Below are 22,772 nucleotides of genomic sequence, written 5' to 3'. Positions count from 1 at the left end.
CTCGGATATTTTGGTGGAAGCTTGCCTGGAGCAAAAGACAATATTGACTCGTCAAAGTTCAACCGTCGGGAATAATATGCACAGTCGAATGGAATTGGTACATAGATGTTGCGATTATTTACCCTTGGCACCTTTACTAGCGACAGCAGGACTCTGAGAAGGAGGCTCAAGAATGTGCTTGTGGTTGGTCGCAGGGATAACTTCGCCTGAGCCTTCTTGTACGCATGCCATGATGTTGCGCACCCACTCATCAGCAAGAACTTCATCAAGAGTTGCTCGTTCCTTCGGATCAACCTTGAGCATACGGCCGATGATAAATCGACTTTCCCGCGGCAAAATGCGGAGAAGGCGCCAAGGACCCTTGATGACTTCCTGCTTGGGTGGTGGTGGCTGCGAACCTGGCGGGAGAGGCGGGGCTTCTTTGCTGGTCGTTCGGGTGGGCTTGTAGTTTTTGTTGCTGGTCTGACTGGTTTGCTTCTGAGCATCCGTTGGGCTATCAGTGTCCTTTGGCGACTCGGGTTTATCCGATTTGTCGGACTTGTTTCCGTTTGTTCCATTTTGCTCCTCTGCGGGAACAGTCAATTTAGCTGGCTGCTGGGGTGTCGGTCCATTTGAAGTCGGAGGGGCCGGCTTCTGGTCAGGTTGTTTGTGTTCATGAGCGGCGGAGGGAAGATCGGGGCTAGACTTAGGTCGACGTCGAGGATCGACATCGGGAACCGGAGTACCAGGCGTGGGAGTGGAAACAAACAACCGATAAGAGTTGTCCGTGCTGCGCGGTTGCTTCCACGGGAAGCGACGTAAAGTCATGCAACAGAAGATGATCGCCAGCGACCAAACATCCGTGGGGCGAGGGTCGTACTTCTTCTCGTCGTATACCTCGGGGGCAAGGTAAGGATCCGAACCAACAATCCCTGAAGCTGGGACAATGTCATTCTCAAATGGATAGCGGAAAACCACGGCACTTCCAAAGTCAATCAACTTCATGATACCGCGATCATTGACCACCACATTGTCCAGCTTGAGATCCCGATGGGCTAATCCCATTCCATGCAGGTAAGCCACGCCGCTAAGAATCTGCTTGAAAGAACAAGCAATCTCCTCCTTCGTCATTTTGCCTGTCATGACAATTGCAAACAGGTCAAATGGAGCATACTCCATTACTTCGTACCAGTGTTGTCCTTCTTGAATGATATCAAGGGTCTCGATGATATTACCATGATGCAGGGTAGAACCGATACAGAATTCAGCTGTGACCTTCTTCGAGTATTCCTTCAAGCTTTCCCAGCTGTGACGGTCTCGAAATTGCTTGACTGCGAAAGTCACACCGTCACTGTTCCGTTTTAGCAGTCGCACCGAACCACCGGCCCCAGAACCGAGAACCCGGCCCAGTTTGCCGTATTTAGAATTCAATCCGTGATCATCGGCGAAGGGAACATTATCAGGTGCCATTTGGTACGGTGTATTCTTTCCGGAACTCCGGGTCGATCGTTTTCCAGAGTTGGGCGAATCAGGCCGCTTGTTTCGATGGCCCATCTTGAAGAATCGCTTCAGCTCAGACATGGAGCCATGGTGGCCATGATTACTCTTATGGTCCTGATCTTTCTTACTGCTTCCGAACATCCCTTTCTTGTCGCCCGACTTGGTGACATCGCTTGCACTGGCAGAGCGTGGTGGACCGGGGCGAAATGACCGCTTTGAATCACGACCCCCAAAGATGAACCGTGGATCTAGTTGAGCAAGATTCTTCGATTGTGGTGGACGCTTGCTGCGGGCGTATGGGTCGTTAGGCTCACCTACAGGCGTCATAGTACCCGGTGGCGTATGGGATTCCCGAGGGGTCGGGGGAGGACTCTCCTCCTGTGAGCTGGCATCTGTCCCAACGAAGAATTGGGCACGGTGATGCGGCAATGAGGTAACTAGAGCTGAAGGCTCAGAAGCTCCGCTCTGCTTCATGGACAGACGGTCGGTAGAACCCGGACGTGACGATGGGGCACTTTGCTGCTGCTTGCCATTCTGGTCCCGGGTAGAGACAGGAGGTGATGTTTCGGGAGTGATAGCTGATGCCTTGGCATTGCTGATAGCATTTAAAGAGGCGGTGGTTTCACTGGCTCGGGATTCGCGGGATTGAGTGACAGCTGGGGTAAGGGGAGGCGACTGTACAGCGGATGCGGGGGGAGAAGCATGGGGCGAGGTCACGTAAGAACCAGGACCATCCCGAGCACTGCGATCGCTCGACTCGCGCGAAGCGACCTAAATGAAGTGCGTGTTAATTGAGGATTTATCATGGGACGGTGATTCTTCAGCGAGCTAACAGGCTTGCAGGCAACGGTGATCAAAAGACATAGAAGAGCCTCCCGAGTCTCCTTTCCAAGGGCACCCGTCTTGCAGCTGAAGCTGGAATAGCTTTGAAATCATATGGAAATGGGGTAAAACCAAGAAACGTAGACCTACCCTTGAGGAAGGAAGCGACATTGGCTCGAAGGAGAAGTTATTACGTAGACGAGACTCCTGAAGCTGAGAGCTCTGTAAGCTCATGGCCAGCGACCGCAGCTCCTCGTCGTTGGTTTTTCTCTGAGCCTCTGCCGGAGATTGCTCCGGAACGGGAGAGAGTTCGGACTGTGAAGGGGCAATCTCCTGCGTGACGGAGGAGAAGCGAACTTGGCCAGGCTGTGATTTTGACTTGGCGTCGGAGTCAGCGGTCTCCGCTTGGCCCGGCATCTTGGCGGCGGAGGTGTGCATAGCATGGGAGTCTGTCGCGTTCGAGCATGCGGAGTCAGCAAGGGAAAGAATTTGAAGGGATGGGGGATTATCATTTGGATTGGAGGGGAGGAGTCTAGCCAAGACATACCTGAATCCATGGAGTTGGCGGGTGAGGCCGAATGGGCCTGCTCAGACGTCATACTCAATCAACACCAAGTCGGAAGCCTAGTGGGACGGCATACCCCTCGGGGGGAGGGGAGGAGAAGGAGGAGGGAGGGGATAGGTCTGAACTGCGGGGAGATGAAAGTTGAAATCCCAACTGCAATGTAAGGTTCCGCAGGTGTAGATGTTGATTAATGGAGATAATATTTGGTGGTTGAAATGACTCTGTGGGGGTGGAAAAGTCCGGAAGCAGAAAAGCAATCGAACAGAAAGCGTCGATTACGTGGGTGAGGCAAATCTTTTTTTTTTCTAAGTTTTCGGCACCGAATCCGTGCGATAAGCGGGGTCCCACCAATAAATCCAAGGAAGTAAAAGACAGTAAGGGAGAGATGATATTTAGGAAGAGGAAGAGAGAAAAGAAGAGGAGGAGTAGAGAGGAAAAAAGAGGGAGAAGAAGAAGAAGAGAAGAGGGGAAGGGAAGGTTGGAGTTGGGGAAAGTCTGGGCCAACTGAAGAGTCATCACTCAGCATTAGTAGCTCTCTCTTTGTGTCTTGTCTGAGTCTACTACTGTACTAGTACTAGTTATAGTAATACATTAACTCTGTCCACATTTTGTATATTTCTCGATCATGTTTTACTAGCTACCAGCTACCAGCTTATACCGACATGTACAGAGCTCGGAAGTCCGCGGAGTACCAAAGATGATGTCGCTGTTGATGCAAGCCTGTGCCGACTTCCCGCGAACAGATGCGCCACGTTCTTTTGGAGATTCTGGAAGTTTGCCTGAATTGGTTAGTTCATCTATTATCGAGATCATTCAATTATTTACGGAGTAGTGGTTCTACAATTATATAGTTGTATATTTATAGTTATTGAAAATAACTACTACTACTACTACTACTACTACTACTACTACTACTACTACTACTACTAGTCATACAGTACTATATTCGTTTGAGCTTGCCATGTGCACATCTACTTGGTCACACAGCGTCCGACATGCAGGTATTCTTGCGAGTGACATAGCCAAAGTGCAGATCGATGATATTTACGAAGTATGTAGTATGTATGTACAACATCTGGCATTCCGATCACTACGATATTTGTTGAACCATATATACAGTAGTAGGACTCAACTGCATTATAGATATCTAGTATACTAGTGCCCAGGCGTACTACTTATATCACTGCCTAGGTAATACATAGTCACAAGTACCGCGAAGATTCCAAGTTTTGAGAACTCTTGGAACTTGGTCAACCGGGCAATAAAAGGACAGCCGAACTTGGCGCTGTCAGATGATGACAACCACCAAGGCAATACTAGGTAGTAAGGGGTGTCAGATTACTTCAATACACTACTGTATAATTATTAGCAGTGAGGAGGAATATTCCAGCCGGTCAACCGACCCGGTAACTACTAATTTGATGATAGGAAATAAAGATATCTAGTGTCCATTGTTCTATGCATATATCGCTCGAGTCACATGCATCAAGTGATCAGGTATAATACAGCAGGGAAGCATAGCCTTCTCCCCTAGATGAAACGCCCATAAAAAAGTAGAAAGAAAACAAAGATGATATAATAACAAGCCAATGCTGTCCGATCCATCCTCCACGATGGGCTCGCTCACATGGATGGACAGAGGCTAGAACAAAGCTGTCGTGTCCGTGGCGTTACAAGTCCAACTCAATCCCGCGTTTGAAAAGGTGATATCTCGTAACTTAAGGGACAACCTTAATACCAATAGACTTAGCCTGCGAGATAACACTCTTGCACAGACCCTGCAGACTCAAGCCAGACAATCGGGTCTCGGTATGCTTAATCTGAGCAATCTCATAGACATGCTTCAATGAGATCTGACCACAGGACTCATGACCGGGACGCATAGCTCCACGGAGGCGGTTCTTTCGCGGTTCGACATTGGCAGCGTTAAGGAGAAGATAGGTGGTAGTCGGGGTGCGCAAATCAAAAGCAAAGGATCGATCAGGACGAACAGTGACGCGCGCGGGAATGGGGACTCCGACATTCATGTGAGCAGTACGTGCGTTAAATTCCTAAAGTAGATTTATTCGTCAGTAAGAGAGATCCAAATCCCGATTGCAAAGCCCAGTCCAATTCCGGTCATCATGGGGGAAAAGCTCACCTTGCAAAAGTCCATACTCTTGACACCCTTACTACCCAGGGCTGGACCAACAGGGGGACTGGGACTGGCTTGACCAGCCCCGACGATGAGCTTGACGAATTGCTCCTTAGCCAGTGCGTTCTTGGCCATGATGGGAAGTAGATTTTGGTGTTTATGTGGGAAGGAGACTGCTGAACTCGGCGGAGGACGAGAAAGTCGCGACTTTCGCTGAAGACGGAAGATTTTCCTGCTTCACCGCTGATTGGCCGAGGGAGCGCCAAGCGAGCTGGTAAGCGCCGGGGGTCAGCGTCTTTCATTCTTTCTTTTTTGCTGATTATATTGATAATCTACTCAGACTATGATTTGAGGATCATCTGATCAATAAATCACATCTTTTCGCTTCTCACTAATATAGATATTATACTGTCCTCGTTTACTCGTCGGTTCTGTTTGTCACCTCATCCGGGCGGCTCCCATTTGCATCCGAGCTAAACTCTGGGCCCCGCGTCGATCTTCCTTCTTCTTCACCTCCCTTTTCCATTTCCTCTTCTTTTTGGTACTCGCTTTCTGACAATTTGCGTGAAACCATACATTATTTCCTCTTTTTGAATTATTTTCACTATGAACTGGCTCAAGTCAACGTATGTTATCCGCCCTTTTTTACTGTGGCGGGGTAGCTAACGGGATGAATGCGGGCAGTCTTTCAGCGGCCGTGGGTACGCAAGAACCCATCTATGGCCCCGAGGCCATTCAGTCCGTCGCCCAGCAGGCTGAAGAGACTCCCTACACCGTCATGACAAAGGATGATCTGCGATGGAAAGCCTATCAGTACACCAACGTCGAGACCCAGACCTTCTACATCATGGCTGACGACGGGTCATTGGTTATGGTTCAGTTGATCTACAGCAACATCGCGTAAGTTGATCGGTTGCAAGTTCGCTTGCAAGAGAGATTTATTGGTTATATATCTGTTATATTCCACATTTGCTAATCATTTACGGTATGCTTCGACATGTACAGGGGCATTCATACTACCGCGCATTTCAACACCAAGATATTCAACCTCCAAGGCGATGGGGACCACATCTGGCACTCGGACTCTCTCTCCAACATCATTTTTGACGAGCAAATGCTTTCTATTGCCGCTGATAACCTGACCATCACTCTGAACGAGGAGGGCGACTCATACTCCATCAAGTCCACTGTTAACCCCAACTGCGCCGTCGACCTTAAATTCACCCGCAAGGCCCCGGGTTTCGCTGTTGGAAAGAACGGCACTTCAACCTTTGGAACTGACCCCAAGAACCCCTGGGGCTCCGTGAGCCACGCTTTCTGGGCTCGCTGTGCCGTTGAGGGTACTATTACTACCAAGGAGAAGACCTATGACTTGGCTGGTCGTGGTGTTTTCATCCCCGCTCTGCAAGGAATGAAGCCACAACACGTCGGTATGAAAAGAATTCCTCGTTATGTTATACCACTTATCAGATTCTAATATATTGTAGCTTCTCGTTGGAACTTCATTAACTTCCAGACCCCCTCATTCTCCGCCATCATGATGGAGTACACCACTCCCCCTTCATACGGCTCCACTGTGGTTAATGTTGGTGGCATTCTGAAGGACGGAGAGATTGTCTACGGCGGAGCCACCAACAAGATTACCCACACCAGCTCAGAGCAGGACCCTGAGAGCGAGTGGCCCGAGCCTACCTCTATCAAGTGGGAGTGGACCGGCAAGTCCGCTGACGGCCAGGACATTCATGCCCAGGTCGATGGTCCTCTCGGTAAGCGATTGGACCGTGTTGATGTGATGGGTGAGGTCCCAGGCTTTATCAAGTCTATTGCCGGTAGTGTTGCCGGTGCTCGACCATACATCTTCCAGGTATGCTTTCTTTATACCCGAGCATCAATTAGCTTGCTCTAACACTTTCTAGTTCTCTCCCCGGGAGAAGCTTTCCCTGAAGCTGAAGATTGGCGATACCGAGACCACTGAGGAGGGCTTCATGTTCTCAGAGTCGACCTTCATCTCCTAAGTTCGATAAAGGGCGTCTTTTTTCACGACCTACGTACATAGGAACATCACCCTATGTGGGGATTCGTTGGCGTTTTTGTTCGAGTTATTCTATATTACACTGAGGGCAGTCGAATATGGCTCCCGCGCGAACCAGACATTCCACAGATTGTATACTGGATACTTAATGCTATTGACTATATTATTCCATCAGACTCATGAAGGCTAGTATCACGCTGTCAGGTCCGCTTCAGTAGACTACTACTTCAGTTGTACATTGCCGTCTGGCATGGTACATTAGGTAGGCCTCGTACATGTTCTTCCAGATCACGATTCGAACCTCCGAATCGTGATCTTGAAGAGAAGAGGCATGAAGCCCTGATGAAGGTTTATACAGCTGGACAATAACTTAATGGCTGGAAGTACCAATAGTCCCAGGGATATTCAACTTTATACAACATCATTCACAATAAAATACAATTAATTTAACAAAACGAAGTAAAATGATATAAGGTATCCGCTAGCGGTCTTGGGCAGAGAAACACGCAATCTCACATCAAGCATAATCTATGGTTGAATTGCCCGAACTCCAGCCCCTGTACACAGACCATATCACAAACAATATAAACAAAAGGGAAAAATCAATTATCAATCATCAGTTGCTCGCCTTCATCCAGAAGAGTGGTAACCCGGGACAAGTCGGAGATCATCTTGCGACCATGGCCAACAAGTAACAGTTTCTCTGCATTAGCAGGGAGACCCAGGTATGTAGGGGGCTCGCGTTCAGGTAAGTTGTTGACCCAAGCGACGAAGTCGCGCATACTGGTACTACTAGGAAGGACAAGGAGATGATCCTTTTCAACGCCAGAGACCAATTTGTACTCATCTTCGAAGGCGGCGGCAGTAATAAAGCTGCTTACCAGACCTTCAAGTTGCTGATAGTCACCGGCATCGTCGATCTTGCCGCCATACATTTCCGCAATAAGAGTGCGGATCATCTCCCATGGAAGCTTGTTGGGTGCAACGTTCGAACGGCCTTGGGCGATGGTATCGACCCAGCGGTCGATGATGAAAGCGGAGCATTCGTACTGTTCAATATGTTAGTGTCATATTATAGAAGGATCATATGAAGAGGAGAGTAACTCACATCACTGTCGTTGAATTCCCAGAAGCCCTTCCATCCCAGACTAGGGGCGTAACGAAGACGCTCTTGGACCACGGCGTGGAGGAAGCAAAGCAAGACATAGACGCGGGCCTTCTCGACAGGAGCCTTGCTAGCACGATCGGACAAGGAAGACAGGGAGTCTTTCATATTGGCACGTACGCCGGCAGGTTGCTCGAACATCAAAACGCGCGAGGCACGAATAAGATTGACCGGGATCTTGGGACTGGATTCCATGGAAAGGAACAGACGGAATTCCTTATGAGGCTTAAGAGAATCCAATCTCTTTTCAAGACTTTGAAGCCAAGAGGGAGCGAGATGGACGTTCTTGACGAGTACCCAGTTACCAGTTGCAGCGGCATTGCTGATGGCCTTGTCGGCGCTCTCGAGACCCTCGTTTGAACCCATGGCGATATTGGCACATGTTGCGTTGGTACGTTGGACAAGGGCATCGACCTTATAGCTAGCGTCGAAACCGGGGCTGGAGCTGAGGGAAATGGGTGTAGTTGCGGTGACTTGATCAACGACATCCTTCAAATCACTGCTGCCCTCGAAAAGTTGACGGCCAAACACAGCCTCGATGAAGCGCTCCGCGGAGGGAACGAATCGGTCCATACGGCAAAGCTTGACAAGGAGGAGAGAGCGAAGGAGTTGGTCAAGGTGGGGGGGTATTTTCTTCCCAGACGACCGGAACAGCATTCTCAGCCAGCTCTTCGGTGAAGAAACGATCCCACTGGTCTTCAGTGACATTGACAATGTGTTCCTTGAAGATAGACATGTTATTTAACTTGCTCATAACTTCCTCGCGTGTGGATCCGGTCGTTGAGAGATCAGCGTCTTCAACAGACTCATCCAGAATACGATCGAGGATGGTTCTGTCCATTGCGAACGGTGTGGCTTGAGCAAGGAGAATTGCAAGCGTGATACGGTCTTTTTGAACGAGACCAAGGGAGGTTCGCTGGAAGGTGGTGATGAAAAGATCGCGAATAATGATTTGCACGCGCGCAGAATGGTCTTTCTCCTGAGCAAGGCGCTTGTTCTGGTAGAGAACCGAGTTAAAAATGTCCACAAAGTATTGGAGAGAGAATTGGTAGAAGTGGTTGATGTGATGAAGCTGCTCCAAAACTGCAAAGACAGCACTGCAAGCTCGAGCAATGATACTGTATTGATTGGTGACACTTTCCACCTCAGACATCACACCTTCAGTCTCGGACATCTTCTTGGAGATTTCAGCAGCCTCCTTCTTGAGAGTCTCCAATGTTTCGATGACATTATCATCGTCGAGAATGTTTCCACGGGACTCATTTAGTGCCTGCAGGAGACGTTTCTCGAGTTGACGAAGATGGACCTTGAATTCACCTTGCATCTTGACGAGGTTGTTCCGGCGCTCGTCAACATCCGGTCGCTCGAACTTCAGCACATCGTTCAATGACTGAGTCTGTAGACTGCTCTGTGTAACCGTAAAGTTGACAAATGTTGTACGACTGCATACGTCGGGAGGGAAAGTAGCAGAAGGGTCTCGAGTTGAAAGGAACAACTTGAACGACGGCGAGAAATCAATCTCCTGCTTGCCGAGTTGAATAAGGACACGGCCTCCAGTCTTCTGGTACTCCTTATTGAGAACGTGGTTGAGAATCGGGTCCAGGTGTTCTGCATCCTGGATAAGGATAGGGTTGCCGAAACGCAATGCACTTTCCAATTGCTTGACGAAGGAATCATCCAAAAAACTGGTCACGGTGAGCTTGCGGTCGCTACTCTCCTTCTGCAAGAATTCCGTGACACGACCAGATGGGTCGACAATCAAGGGGTATCTGTTGAATCTCTTCAAGACAATGGCATTCTCTGTGCACAGATCATCAACAGGGAGAGAGTGTTCTTGCCAGGTCAGACGTTCGTCGGCATTGGACAGGTATTCCGTAATCGGGTTGTGTGGCTTGAAGTTGATGCCGGACTGGCTCAGTTGATGTACCCAATCGTCAATCATGGCCTTACGGAACTGTTGATCATAAAGACCAGCATAGGCAAGGAATGCAGCTGCGATGAGAACGTCGCCAACAAGAGTGCTGATTTGGGTCTCGAAAGACTTGCTGCCATCCTCCCAACGAACACGCTCGGATGCTAAACTGTCGAGCAAGCGTACACTTCGGTTGACCTTGAACTCGACCCGGGACATCTCAGTCTTGATTTCCTGAGTCTCGCTGATCAAGGAAGCATATTCAGCCTTGTAGCCTGCAATGCTGCTTTCCAGGGCCTGGATGGTATTGATGATGGCTTGAGCTTCGGCTTTAGTCTGAAGAGCCTGCTCCTCCAATTGATCAACCTCTTCGCGTAAAGGTCCGACCCGATCCAAGATGGCGGAATAATTGACTTGAGCTTCGACCCATTGGACCAAGGGACCACAGGCCTTACTGGCGCGGTTCACTCGTTCATAAGTGAAGTCTTCCTTGGAGAGGTACTCATTCTGCATCTTGGTGCGGTGGGCACGGGTCATTTGTTTCTCGTTGTTATAATGAACGATACTGGCGATGAAGTCTTCTCTTCGAAGAATAGATCCAACAGCCTTCCAGTCGCCAACGACTTTATGACCAAGTAGGGTGCAGACAGCTTCCATGGCAAGTCTGACACTAGCAGGAGGGTTGCTCATGGATCGAACCTCGGTGAGGTGCTGACGCTTGATACTGCTGACACTCTTTTGGGCCTCGACGACAGCTGGCTCCGCTCGAGCTAAATCTCCCAACACAACCTCCTTTCGCGAGGCGACTTCCTTCTCTTGCTTCTCCAAAGCCGATTGCACCTCAAGGGAGGTCTGCTTCCGCTGCTCTGCCTCCTGCTGGTCAGCGACCATGCGCTGCAGCTTCTCGTTTGCCTCGGCATCCTTCTTCTCCAGCTGGGTTTTCTTCTGAGCCAGGCTGGCCCGCAAATCGCTGACCTTGTCAACAGTGTCGCGAAGCTTCTCTAGACCGACATTCAAGTGACGCTGTTGTTCCTCAAGGTCTTCTCGCTTCTCGTTGAATAGCTTAACATACTGAGCAACAAAGTCAAGATAGTGGCGAGGGGTGAGGAAAGTTGTCCGGCCTTGCTGTTTCTGCAGACGCTGGTTGAAGCGGTGCAGAGAGTGATGTATGTAGACCATCGAGTTGACAACCGTGTCTCGGTGTGACGCTGGCAATGAAAGCTCACGGTAGGCCACAGGAATGCTATCAGGTGAAGTGAAATTGGGCTTGTCCAGATCGACTGACTGTGTGAGTTCTGAACCGACTTGGAACAGCGCCTGGTCAGACCAGTCACCCATCCAGTTAAGAACACAACGATTGAACAAGGCGGGACTAGTAGCAGCCTTAGAAGAGAGGCCTTCCTCGGGCGGGTTCATGGTAAACACCACGTGCAAATTCTTGACAATTTGCTGGGTGAACCACTTGTAGAGCTCTTCCTGGGAGTCAAGAAGCAGGCCTTGTCGCTGAGCTCCCTCCCTACAAGCTGTCATCAGAGAGGAGAATTCGTCACCTTCGAACAAACCAGGGACCTCAGCATTAGCAAGCAATGTATTCATGCGTTCCAAAAAACCGGAGTCAAGGACATTGGATTCATCCATGATGAAGCATATCTTTTCGCCCTTGCAGCCTGCCCGGCGAAGTACACTTCTGAGATCATCGTCGAAATCTTCCGAAGAGTATTTGCCATGAACTTTAATTTGGAAAACTCTCAATCCGTTCATCCAGGCAACAAATCGAGAGAGTGTGGTCTTTCCACTGCCGCTGACACCGATGAGAATGAGATGACCCTGGGGTTGACGGAAGACTCTGTCAATACGGAGAGCATGCTCCAAGACGTCGTTGAACAGGACCAAGGGGACGTCAACTTCCTCGTCACAGAATGTTCTCAAGCGGGCCTTGACGAAGTCGCGGAGGCGCTCTTGCTCGACTGGTACATAGTGCTTGGAGAGCCAGTTCGAGAACAAGATTGGCCCCTTGAGAGCTTCCTCTTCGTCAATCGTAGGGAAGTGCTCCAGTGCAATACGACGAACAGCATCCTCAGTCCAGGCTCTTTCATCTTCAGCAACCAAACGGTCCTGGAAAAGACGCAGGGCCTCGTGAGCCCAGATTCGGACAAGCCCCTCGAGAGACAAGTTTTCAAGCGGCTTAATGGCCTCGTAGACACCACGAACCCACCGAGTAAGCTCACGAGGCGAGTACACGTAGTGTGGTTGGATCTTAGGTGTAAATCTTGCCTGAGATTCGAGATAAAATTGGACCATGGCCTTGGTGAGGCCCTCGGAATGCCCACGAAGCAAGGGCAGGATCTTGAGGATAGCCGAGTTGAATGTACCATAGATTTGATTGAGAGAAATCTCACCAGGGTAATCGACCATGATCAGAGGAGCGTGACGCAAGAATCGCTCTCCCATTGCAGTACGACCGGCATCGGTAGGGGGGTTACAAGCACCGACAAATTGGATGCGATCCAATGTTACCCATGTCTTATCAGTGGTTCTCCAGAAGCCATTCTGCTCGACAAGTTGACGCAAGAAAGAAATGGCTCGCTGGGTTCCGTATCGATCAGGTGCTGGCAAGTTGATTTCATCGCAGAAAATGACCAACCAACGACCAATCTGGCTAGGAGACATGACAACTCCATTGAGAGTCTTCTTGTACTCACAATACTGCTCAAATGTCTTGATCAAAAGGTCCGGCGTCGTTGCACTTGAGAAATTGAGACCGACGACCTCCATGTTCGGAAGCTTCCTGAGAGCAGCGAATAGTGTCATGGTCTTACCGGAACCAGGAGGACCGCAAAGCAGCAATGGCTTATGCTCAGCAAGCCAGGAGTACAGGACATCTTCATGGCGAACAGTATCCACAGTAGGAATGATAACGTCTGTTTGAGTGATAGAGTGCGTGTTGATGTCGATAGAGGGCACTTGATCCTGCCAGCTTGTCCACTCGGACTTGGGAAGCGTAACATCATAGTCAATGAGCGATGAATCACCGTTTGGTGGAAGATCACTGGTAGACATGCCGGTGACAAATTGTCCGAATGCTTTACGGTCTGCCAGAGGGCAATCGCCCGTAAAAGACCAGACCAAAGTAAGCAAAAGCTTCTTTGAAATGTACGACTCAATTTGCTCGGAGTCCAGAGGGAAGTCAACGTGCTGGATGTTGTACTCCAAAACATTGCGGCAGGCCTTGTTCAACAAACTGAACAGGGTATTGAGGGCTCGGATGTCAGTGAACTCCATGATATGATTGTAATTCTTAGCCTCCGCGAGAGCCTTGAGTACCAGGTTATCGCTCTCCAAGAAGTGTTTGAGGATTGTTGAAAGCGTCTCCTGTGTTGTCGTAGTCCGTGCAGCAGCAAGGCCAGCAGGAGCACTGTCATCGTCCAGGTCCTCAAAGGTCTTCGTCTTCAAGCCCTCAACGTAGTTGGTGATCATCATTGAGGGGGTGACGGTATCGGCATTGAACCAGACCATGCCGCAACGACTGACAGTGGCAAGTGTTGCGTACTTCAGAGTTTCCACCTCGAACATGATGCGAACGTTCGGTGGGAGGTTCAGACGCTCACCGTTAGGCAAGGTGAGGAGTTTGTTGTCGTCCAAGACACTATTCAGGTTCTCGACCCATTCAGGATCAACATCGCCATCAAATACAATCCAATGACGCTTGCTGTCCTCGCCACGAAGGTTGTCAACAATCTTGCGAAGGATACCAGTGAACAGACCGTCGGTCCATTCGCGAGTCGTACTGTCCAAGTTACCATACAGGGCCTCCTTGGACATGACCTTGGAGTCAATGATGTGAGAGACACCATCAATACCGTCGACCTTTTGCATGGCCTCCAGAAGAATTTTCCAAGCCGTGGATTTACCAGAGCCAGATTTACCGACCATCATGACACCATGATGAATGGTTTGGATTTGATAAAGCTGCAGGGCCTTGGTAACCCACATCTCACTATCAACGTAGTGGTTTCCTTTGCCCGTGGCGATTTCCCGGATTGCTGCTGTGAGCTTCTCATAGTTTGCAGGCACGTATTCGACGCCAGGGAAATCTTTCATTTGGATCTCCAGCATGCGTTCAACATCTTCTTGAACAAGCTTTGGAGCAATGGTTTCTCGTAGACTTTGCACAATGATTTGAGGCTCGACAATGTCATCCGGTCCTAATTCACCATCGGAGTTGGCGATGCGAGAACGCTTCAAACCACCAGAGCTAACAAGTACGCTCTTCAGAGCACGCAGACCGAAGTCATAATGGGCCTGCCTAGAAAGCTCGGAGGAACAGTGATCGAAGAATGGAACAGTCTGCTTGGACAAGGGCTTGGCTTGCTTGAAACCCTGGGAGAAGAGCATAACTTCCGCAATGAGCTCCTTGTCGGGCTTGGACATGGCGACACTACGGAAAAGCTTCTTCAGATTGTCAGGCAGGTTGGATCGACCTGCGTAGCCAGGGTTCATGGTAATGAAGATACCAGTATTGGCGTTGACCGCCAGGCGCCGTCCAACCAGCTCAATTTGGTTGTTATCATCCTCTTCACGCTTTCGAAGACCGATTTGGATGTTTTGGATTTGCTGGGAGACGGCAGACAGGATACGCTCTTCCAGTCGATTGAACTCGTCGAAACAACCCCAAGCACCAACCTGACATATACCAAGGAAAATGCGACCCATGGCCTGGAAATCGAAAGTGTCGTCACAGCAGAACACAAGAGTGAAACGGCCAAGCTGCAAACCAAGCGCTTTGACAGACTCCGTCTTTCCAGTTCCAGCTGGGCCGTAGGGAGAACCTCCAAGTCTCTGGCAAAGAGCCTGGGTAAGGGTAAGGAAACAACGGTCGGTGAGAGGAGTCCGGACAAGCCGTTCCGGAACACCCAGATATTCGAATCCGTAATGGAGCTTAGCATTAGCCATATGGACAAACAGGCGTTGCAAAAAGTCACCCTCGGGTTTGTACACGTATCGCATCTGCAGGAGCCATAGATGGTGTGTAGATGTGGTTGCATTAGATTGGATGAGCTTGGATATGGTGTCTCTCTGGTGAACGAACTCAGTGATCATGTGTTCACACTTCTTGCGAGTAATGGCATCAAGGTCACCCAGAACGGTAGCAGCCAGCAGTTCAAGGATTCTGACCTCTGCATCGTACAATGTAGGGAGGTTTGCGCCTCCATCCTCTAAGGATTTCTGTACTGCATTGGTCCACACAGCCTGGCTGGCGAGGACAACAATTTGGGCAGGGTAATTGGCAAGGAAGTCACTGAACGCGGTTCGATCCACCTCGGCTGTGTTATAAAGAGTGTCGAATTGCTCAACGGCCTCGGCGAGAAGTTCAGCCAGTGTCAACTTCATGTTACTTTCCAATGCGGATAGCCAGTCATTGATTCTCGGCGTTTTGAGAAGGTTGACTTCTTTTTTCAAGCGTACCTCCTCGCCCTCCTTGGAGGTGAATCCGACAATGTTGTTGTCATCGTCCATGACAAGGCCGGAAAGACCAGCAAACATCTTCTTAAAGTGCTTAGCAACTCGGAAGATGTCATTGCTGTTACCAATGATCTCCAACAAGTCTTCGTCTCCGACGAAGTAGAAGCGAGGGAATGAGACACGTTCACGCTCCAGATATTCACCAAGAGCCTTTTGAATCTTGTTCAGCAACTCTGCCAGTCTCTCCAAGGATTTCTGAACGCCGTTGATGGCAAGTACTTCGAGAACAAAGGGAGACTTGTAGACCTTTTTCATAACAGCAAAGAATTCAGAGTTAATATTCTGGAATCTGCTAGACTCGAGAGGCAGAAGGTGCTTGATGTCGGCATTTCCGGTAAATACACCCTCCAAGTAGACCCATTGTCGTTGCACATCAATCCAGACATCGAAGAGAACATGGACACGGTTGAGCTTATCTTCCCAAGCGGCAGCTTCTTCTTCAAACTCCTTGTAGTAGGGAGAGTTTCTCATCGCCTGCAAGGAGGACAGGTTCTCGCTACATTTGGCGAAGAGATCATCGAAGCCACGAATCAGACGGCACTTATTCTGGTAGTTGACCAGGTCCAAGGTATATGTTTGCCAGGTTTCCCGAACCTGCTTCAAGAACTCCTCCAAGGCCATTTCACCCGCAGCCTGAGCGAGAATACTCTTGATGACAGCGTCACTTGCTGTGAGCTGCAAGTCCCAGACTCGACCAAGAGTAAGATTGTTCAAACCAGGCCTTTCACCAGGTCTCAGAGCCTTGAAGATTTTCTCCCAGTGTCTATCTTTGACGGCTTCAGACTTGAGATCAGAGAGTGTGCTGTTGGCTTTCAACAGTCCTCGGAGGACGTTTTGGATGTGTTCAAATGCAGCGTATTGTCTCATTCGGCTTGGCATTTCTTTTGTCATTTTGATCAAGCCATCCAGAGACTGGCGAATTTTGCGAGGTTGGACGGAGGCCCACAAGGTCTCGCGGAGATCCTCGAGACTCTTCCAAATGGTTGCTAAGGCAGCCCAGACTGACATGAAGTCCTGGACTTCCTCGAGAATTGCGGGGAGGGACGATTCGGTACTCGCGGGAAGATCAAGTGCCTCCTTCGCTTTGGAGACCATCTCGAACTCGGATTGGAGGGATTCCAGGCGAGATTGGAAGGAACTCAGAGTGCGGGATGCCTCGTCAGGTGGAATGGTACCAGAGACCGGCTTCTCATCATTCCATTGTGCAATGATTTCAGCAATCTTGTCACCGATCACACGGTCTTCAGCGGCGATCTTAGCACGAAGACCTTCCGTTTGGTCTTGCACAATCTTGCTCTTCCGGGTAAGGAGCTCGTTAAGAGCGGCCCATTCTCCATCCACATTCTCAACGTGGAGCCAGTCGTTAGGGAATTGATACCGTTGCCGAGATAGAGTAGTTTGACCCTGACGGAATAGATCAACCTCTGGCTCCCAGACACGAGTCTTGCGCTTGCACTGTTGCACAATCGTGATGAAGGACACTGCATGCGCTGTAGAGGATGCTTCCAGAGTCTGGCCCTCCAAATCACGTCGCGCAGATGCGATATCAGTATGCACCTCTCGCATACGGCCACCAAGTTTGGCACCAAACTTGAGCAGGATCTCATGCTGCCATTGATCGTACTTAGCATTGACTTTGGTCTGGACTTGCTCGTAGTCAATTCGAATATTGCCGAAAGCCCGGCTGACTTCCGAGGTGTCGAACGTCGCGCGACTCTTTCTAATTTCTTGAAGCAGTTGAAGCCACTGAGACAAATCATCTCCAAGAATATCATACACCTGCTCAGACTGCAAATCCCAAAGAGATTGGAATTGCAGCCATTTGTCAACATACTGCGAGACATCCTTGAGTCTAGACTCGATTACTCCATAAACTTGGTTGAGCTCATCGGTGCAAAGTTGTGGGAGAGCCGCGAAGCAGGCCTCTGACTGACGAACGGCCTGCACGTCAATGGAAATCTGGTATCGTGAAGCTTTAATCTTTTCCAAGTTGCATATGACTCCCAGCCAATGATCAAAGTGCTCGAACCAGCTGGCGCGAGCATACTGCAGTGGAGGATCAAGGTGCAGAACCTGGTTCTTCATAGAGATCTCATGGAAAAGCTCGGGGAACTCGATCTTGTAAATAGTGTTCTCTGGTTCAGTGACAGTGAATTGGGACTGGAAGGTACCCGCCTCTGGGTTGCGGGATTCTTGGAATGTGCTGATCCATTCCCGGACGGCGCGATGAAGTCTCTCTTGGAGAATAGCCTGGATTTTCTCGTTGAGCTCCGATACCCAGTAGTCTAGGTTGACGTAGTTCTCGAGGTTGAGCTTATCAACGGCATTCTGGATGGTCTCCAAGCGTTGCTTGAATGCCGCAAATTCGTAAGAGCAAGTCTTAAGCTCATGGATAGACTTCTGGATGTTCTCGTTGATGGATGACAAGACGGCCGTTTTGGATTGCAAAACGGATGCTGAGCCAGCAAACTCACGAACAAATTGAACATGTTTGCTTTCAGTGCGGTTTGGCATGGTTGTATCTATGGCCCCGTTGGCAATCGCGGATTGCTTAACATGCAGTTCATACGAGTGAACAAATGACTCCCACCTAAGAGGGATACCCTTGGCGACCATGGCCTGAGAATCGTTTACATATCCATTCAGAAGAATTGCAACATCAGACATTGATGCAATGGTACGATTCGTTTGGAGAAGAGTCCGTACGCTCTCCATTAGACTAATCGCGTAGGGATAGACACGCTTGGCTTCCTTGGAGATATTGCTCACAGCATGGGGAACCTGGAAGTTTAGCCAAATGAGATTTCGAACTTCCTTGAAAAGAGCAATGATCTGGGCGTCAAAGTTGACTGTCAGCTCCAGAGTGTTTCCGGCGGCACGGTTGCGCACGATGTTGAAAAGACGGCCGGAGATGGTGATATGGCGTCTCTGAACATCCCAGAGCCAAGACTCGAAGACTGGACGAGTGTCAAGTTTCTTGCGGAACAAACTGCTTTCGGCTTGCAGTTTTTCTCCCTCGGTATGCAGGTGCCAGTCCTCACCCAGCACATTTTCGACTTTGCGCATGTAGCCATCTAATTGGCGCTCAATCTGTCTGGCCCAGATGATGGCGCCAGATACAGGAGGAAGGTCACGCAATTGAGCCATTGCGTGGGCCTCAGAATGAGCATACTGATGCTTGAATCTTTCATGGAGGGCCGAGATATCGCGCTTGACATTATCGATAAGTTGAGTTTGATATTCTCCAATCGCACCACGGATCTTAGGTCGAACAAGAAGAGCGTTGAATTTGGAGAAAACACGGAACATCTCATTTGCATTCTTGGCCGTCGCGAGTCGATCGCGCAGACGAGCAATAATGGAGTTTTCAACACGAGATGTTCGCTCACTGTAACCGATCTCTGCTTGCTCCCAGGTCCGGGACCCTTCTGGGGAAACATCCAAGACATCGATGTTCTTCAAGGCAGTGTAGGCCAGAGTAACTTCTTCCACGGCATCGACATCGCCGATTTCTTCCACGATAATAGCCTCGTCAGAGTCAACGCCAGCGCCGGTCTCTGCTGGCGATAAGTTCTTCGGTCCAAGTACGTTGATAATGGTCTTCTGGAGCTGCTCATGGTTGACTCGGAAAGTATCAATGTACTTGAGGCGTTCGCGCGTCTTGTCGTGTCGAGCGTTGATCTTGATTGGAATGAACTTCTCGTTTCTGCGCCTTGTTGATTCACGAGCAACATTAGTGAATTCTTTGAGGTTCTCATCCCATGTCCTCCATATGGCCTGGGTGATTTTCATCAATGACCGAAATTCGCGGTAGTCTAAGTGAAGAACATCGCGGCCATCGATAAGGTCATGGACTTTCTTGTCAAGATCTCCAGAAATTGACTCAACGAGTGACAGGGCGCGTTTGATGGGGTATGGGCAGATCTTCAGCTTCTTGTTCAGATGAGTGAAAATAAAGCCCAAGGATTCCTGCACCTTCTGCAGAGATGTAGCAGACAGAAGTTCGTCCAATGGAAAATCGCGCATGAGCTGATTATATTTCTGGACCAATTCAGAGGCATCTTTCAGCCCAGTGTCTGCCACGAAACTCAGGGTGGGTTGATACCGCTTTGCGTGGCGCAGAATGTCCATAGTTAACCGTACTCCATCGCTTGTCAGTTGGGCCTCGATTCCCTCAAGCGCAGACTCCATAGATAGCCAGAAGTTAACTTCTGGTGCAGCAGACTCTCCATCTGGGTCTCGAGACATTTTGGTGATGGTCTGGATAGACCGGATCCAGCCGTTGACGGTGTTCTGGATGCTATTCGTAAAAGCGCTGCTATCTAGTACCGTCGCTGGAATCAATTCAACCGAAGCTTTGATGTCTTTCGTTTCGGCCTCCTTCAGTGCAGCTTGCACAACTTCGTGGAGAGGAAGGTTCAAAGCTGGAATCTCCACATTCTGTTGCAGATGCATGAGACCCAGCTCCAACTCTGCAATCTTTTTTCTTGTGCCTGGAATACCCGTCTTTGCTTCGGTATCAGCTCTCGGCTTCGCTCCGGTAATTGTTTCTTGGTTGCGAGTATAGGCCTCAAAGTAAGGGCTGAGGCCATGGTGAAGAAGCAGGTGCATGATTTGGTAGGGCGACATGGCATTTCCCTGCTGCGTTTGAGAGTTGTTAAGCGATGCCAGGCCAGGAAGATTCATTACTTGAATCTGCGATGCAATCGGGAGGGAGGGGTCGATCGAAGCAGGGCGTTTGATGAACGCGACAGAAGCCACAGTTGTCGAGGCGGAAGATATTTCGGATGAGAGATTATAGACATACTGAACCGATTCTATCAATGCATTATCAGAATCCAAATCAAGGTATATCCAATCAACGCAGTTGACCGACTCACCGGAACCTTCGGTTTGACCGTTTGTTTCCTCCGCGGCCACGATATCCTTCTGCACGTAGAGTGCGACTTGCGATTCGGAGGCAAAACGCGTACATCTTTGCGCAGTTTCACTGTACTTAGTAGCTGAGAGCAAGCTCCCAGCACTTTCCAGCTCGGACTTCAAAGCGCCCAGTGTTACCTGAAGCACTTCCGTCAGGTACTGAATGACGGTACCCGAATCTACAGCGACAATCGTATCTGCCGCCGGCGCGCCATTTGGCACCCCAGGGGTGACAACCTCCATATCTGCTTCGAGCTTTAATATAGCGACAGGGATTGGGAAATCATGGACAGATCAAAAGAAATAAAAAAAAAAGGCGGAGCGCGATCGGAGCAGAGATTAGATATCGACAGGTGTCGCGTCGAGCGAGGAGGGATTTGAGAAGGAAGGGCGGGCCGCGTAATAAGAAAGAGTAATTTAGATTACAAAATAGAAGAAGAGAAAAGAGAGAGTTGGCAAAAGGTGGTATGGTTGATAACCAGACACGCGGTGTGTTTGTTCTCTACTCAAAGAAGCATCCAAACTTCCAAGATGGTCGGTCTCAGGGGATGCACCTTACTCTATCGGGTCTAGTGCCCACGCCTAACCATGTGACGGCTGGCGCGGGTTGTGAACAGCTACGATAGGGCTGTGAAGTCAAGGATTATCTTATCCAGAGGAATTCTATAGTTATACAACATCATTTACTATCTGTTATATATATGGGTCTATCTAAATTCTTTCTGTCACCGAAAATATAGTAGTCTTTCGTTTGTGGGTTCTTGTACTCAACGGACTTAGCACACTGTTTGGGTTTTTCGTGTTAACCGCTAGGTCAAAAAGAGACCACACTATCAGAACTCCTGCCTCGATTTTGGGCCACAAGTGACGCCATTATTGTCCATCTGCCAACCTTAATGCCACTCATACCAGTGTCGTGGTGCGAACCAGGACCGTAGCGGAGGTGATCTTAGGTTGAAATAAATTCCAAGATTCTGGAGAAGACCCTGAGCACACGAGAATTTAGTAGTATCCCCTCTAGCTGTACAGATTTCCGCCCCCTTTTTTAGCTATTATTTACTCTTGCCAGAATGATTTTTAGTGTATACGATAGCGTTGTATGTCAAAAGCGAAAGAAAATGTGAAATACCTCGCGAGACCTTCTTTCCTGTCTTTTTAATATATCATACCACTAAAGTAAAACTGGACTAGGCGCTAACATTCATGCAACCAGAGACACGGTATAAGGAAATGCTGAGGGTGCACTTCAGTCATTCGTGTACATATCAACCATTCTGTGCATTGATCAAACGTTGATGGTAGGCGGATTTGTTGATCAAAATTGAGGTAATGTCCTTTTGAGCCATATTAACCTTTATATGGAAGTAGTTGGAACTACTTTGCAACAGCAATCACCGCTAAATTGTTTTGTCTTCAAAGACTTGCCGTTACATCCTCTTTACCGGATCCTCATCCACATAATGACAGTTTGACCATTCTTTGTGATTTAAAGCCCAATTCGAACATAATCATCATTGAATACGTCGCACTCCGTAGACAATAGACTTCCTATAGGCGGATTTAACAATGGAATCTCGAGGGTCTGTACAGTACATATCAAGTAACTAACTAATTTAGCTTTGTTTAAATGATTAGCCGGGGTCATTTCCTGGTTCGGGCCGAAGTCTACTGTAGCTCTCGGCCCGAAAATCGCAAAATCGCTCATACTTGCGGTTGTTCTTCCGGAAACCTTGGATCATGAACATTCTCTGTCCACCCAGTTCGCTTCAATAATGAATAATCTCGGTCTACTAAGTGTTTATTTGAGACCATTTAGTCTCTGATTAGGAAATTATCTGCGTCGCCTGGGCAAGGATGCAGCCGAAAAGTGCATCAGGTTGTAGCAACGTCTAGCAAAGGTACTTTTGATCGCCTCGATGCAAATCGAGCTGTCCCACTACGTATCGCTGACCGAGAGCCTTCAAGTTGCCAGTGAAAGGCCCCGTTCATGAATAAGTGGGCAATCGAGCGTCATAAATATTAAGCTAGTACTACTACTAAGGCATAGTATGTCTTAAATCTTCATCCTCACGGACACTACCCAAGGTGACAGAGCATTTTGGGGGCCTTGACCAAAAGTATAAAGGACGGGAACTTTCAAGTCCAGCAAAATTTGACTATACTTGCTGAGAAATCCAGCGATGTCCAGTCTTTTGGACCGTCTACCAGACATAGCTCGTT

The 22,772-nt window shown here is 49.1% G+C and overlaps 4 protein-coding genes across 4 annotated transcripts; 1 reads left to right on the top strand and 3 right to left on the bottom strand.

Annotated features, from left to right (window-relative positions):
- Positions 1-114: 114 nt before the first annotated feature.
- Positions 115-2,960, bottom strand: N7469_007004 (uncharacterized protein; the record flags this gene model as incomplete). The annotated part of the gene is made up of 3 exons (XM_056645922.1): positions 2,849-2,960; positions 2,452-2,750; positions 115-2,250 (listed from the first exon to the last, which is right to left on the bottom strand). Exons 1-3 carry the CDS (start codon positions 2,898-2,900, stop codon positions 115-117), a joined length of 2,487 nt encoding a protein of 828 aa, XP_056499363.1. The 5' UTR covers positions 2,901-2,960.
- A 1,624-nt stretch (positions 2,961-4,584) lies between these two features.
- Positions 4,585-5,135, bottom strand: N7469_007003 (mitochondrial 54S ribosomal protein uL11m; the record flags this gene model as incomplete). The annotated part of the gene is made up of 2 exons (XM_056645921.1): positions 4,585-4,917; positions 5,007-5,135. The coding sequence occupies 2 exons, from the start codon at positions 5,133-5,135 to the stop codon at positions 4,585-4,587; spliced, it is 462 nt and encodes a 153-aa protein (XP_056499362.1).
- Positions 5,136-5,606: 471 nt separating this feature from the next.
- N7469_007002 (survival factor 1 family protein) lies at positions 5,607-7,015 on the top strand (the record flags this gene model as incomplete). Its single annotated transcript, XM_056645920.1, has 5 exons — positions 5,607-5,626; positions 5,685-5,900; positions 6,006-6,430; positions 6,488-6,864; positions 6,917-7,015. 5 exons carry the CDS (start codon positions 5,607-5,609, stop codon positions 7,013-7,015), a joined length of 1,137 nt encoding a protein of 378 aa, XP_056499361.1.
- A 619-nt stretch (positions 7,016-7,634) lies between these two features.
- Positions 7,635-20,795, bottom strand: N7469_007001 (uncharacterized protein; the record flags this gene model as incomplete). The annotated part of the gene is made up of 5 exons (XM_056645919.1): positions 7,635-8,081; positions 8,141-8,779; positions 8,844-18,251; positions 18,339-20,449; positions 20,513-20,795. The coding sequence occupies 5 exons, from the start codon at positions 20,793-20,795 to the stop codon at positions 7,635-7,637; spliced, it is 12,888 nt and encodes a 4,295-aa protein (XP_056499360.1).
- Between the last annotated feature and the right edge of the window lie 1,977 nt (positions 20,796-22,772).

This window comes from Penicillium citrinum (assembly GCF_028827155.1).
Source record: "Penicillium citrinum strain IBT 23319 chromosome Unknown utg000006l:1.0-3011923.0:1.0-3012962.0, whole genome shotgun sequence".
Classification (NCBI taxonomy): Eukaryota; Fungi; Ascomycota; class Eurotiomycetes; order Eurotiales; family Aspergillaceae; genus Penicillium; species Penicillium citrinum.
The sequence above is the reverse complement of the archived record's forward strand: the minus strand, read 5'-3'. Positions and strand labels throughout refer to the sequence as shown.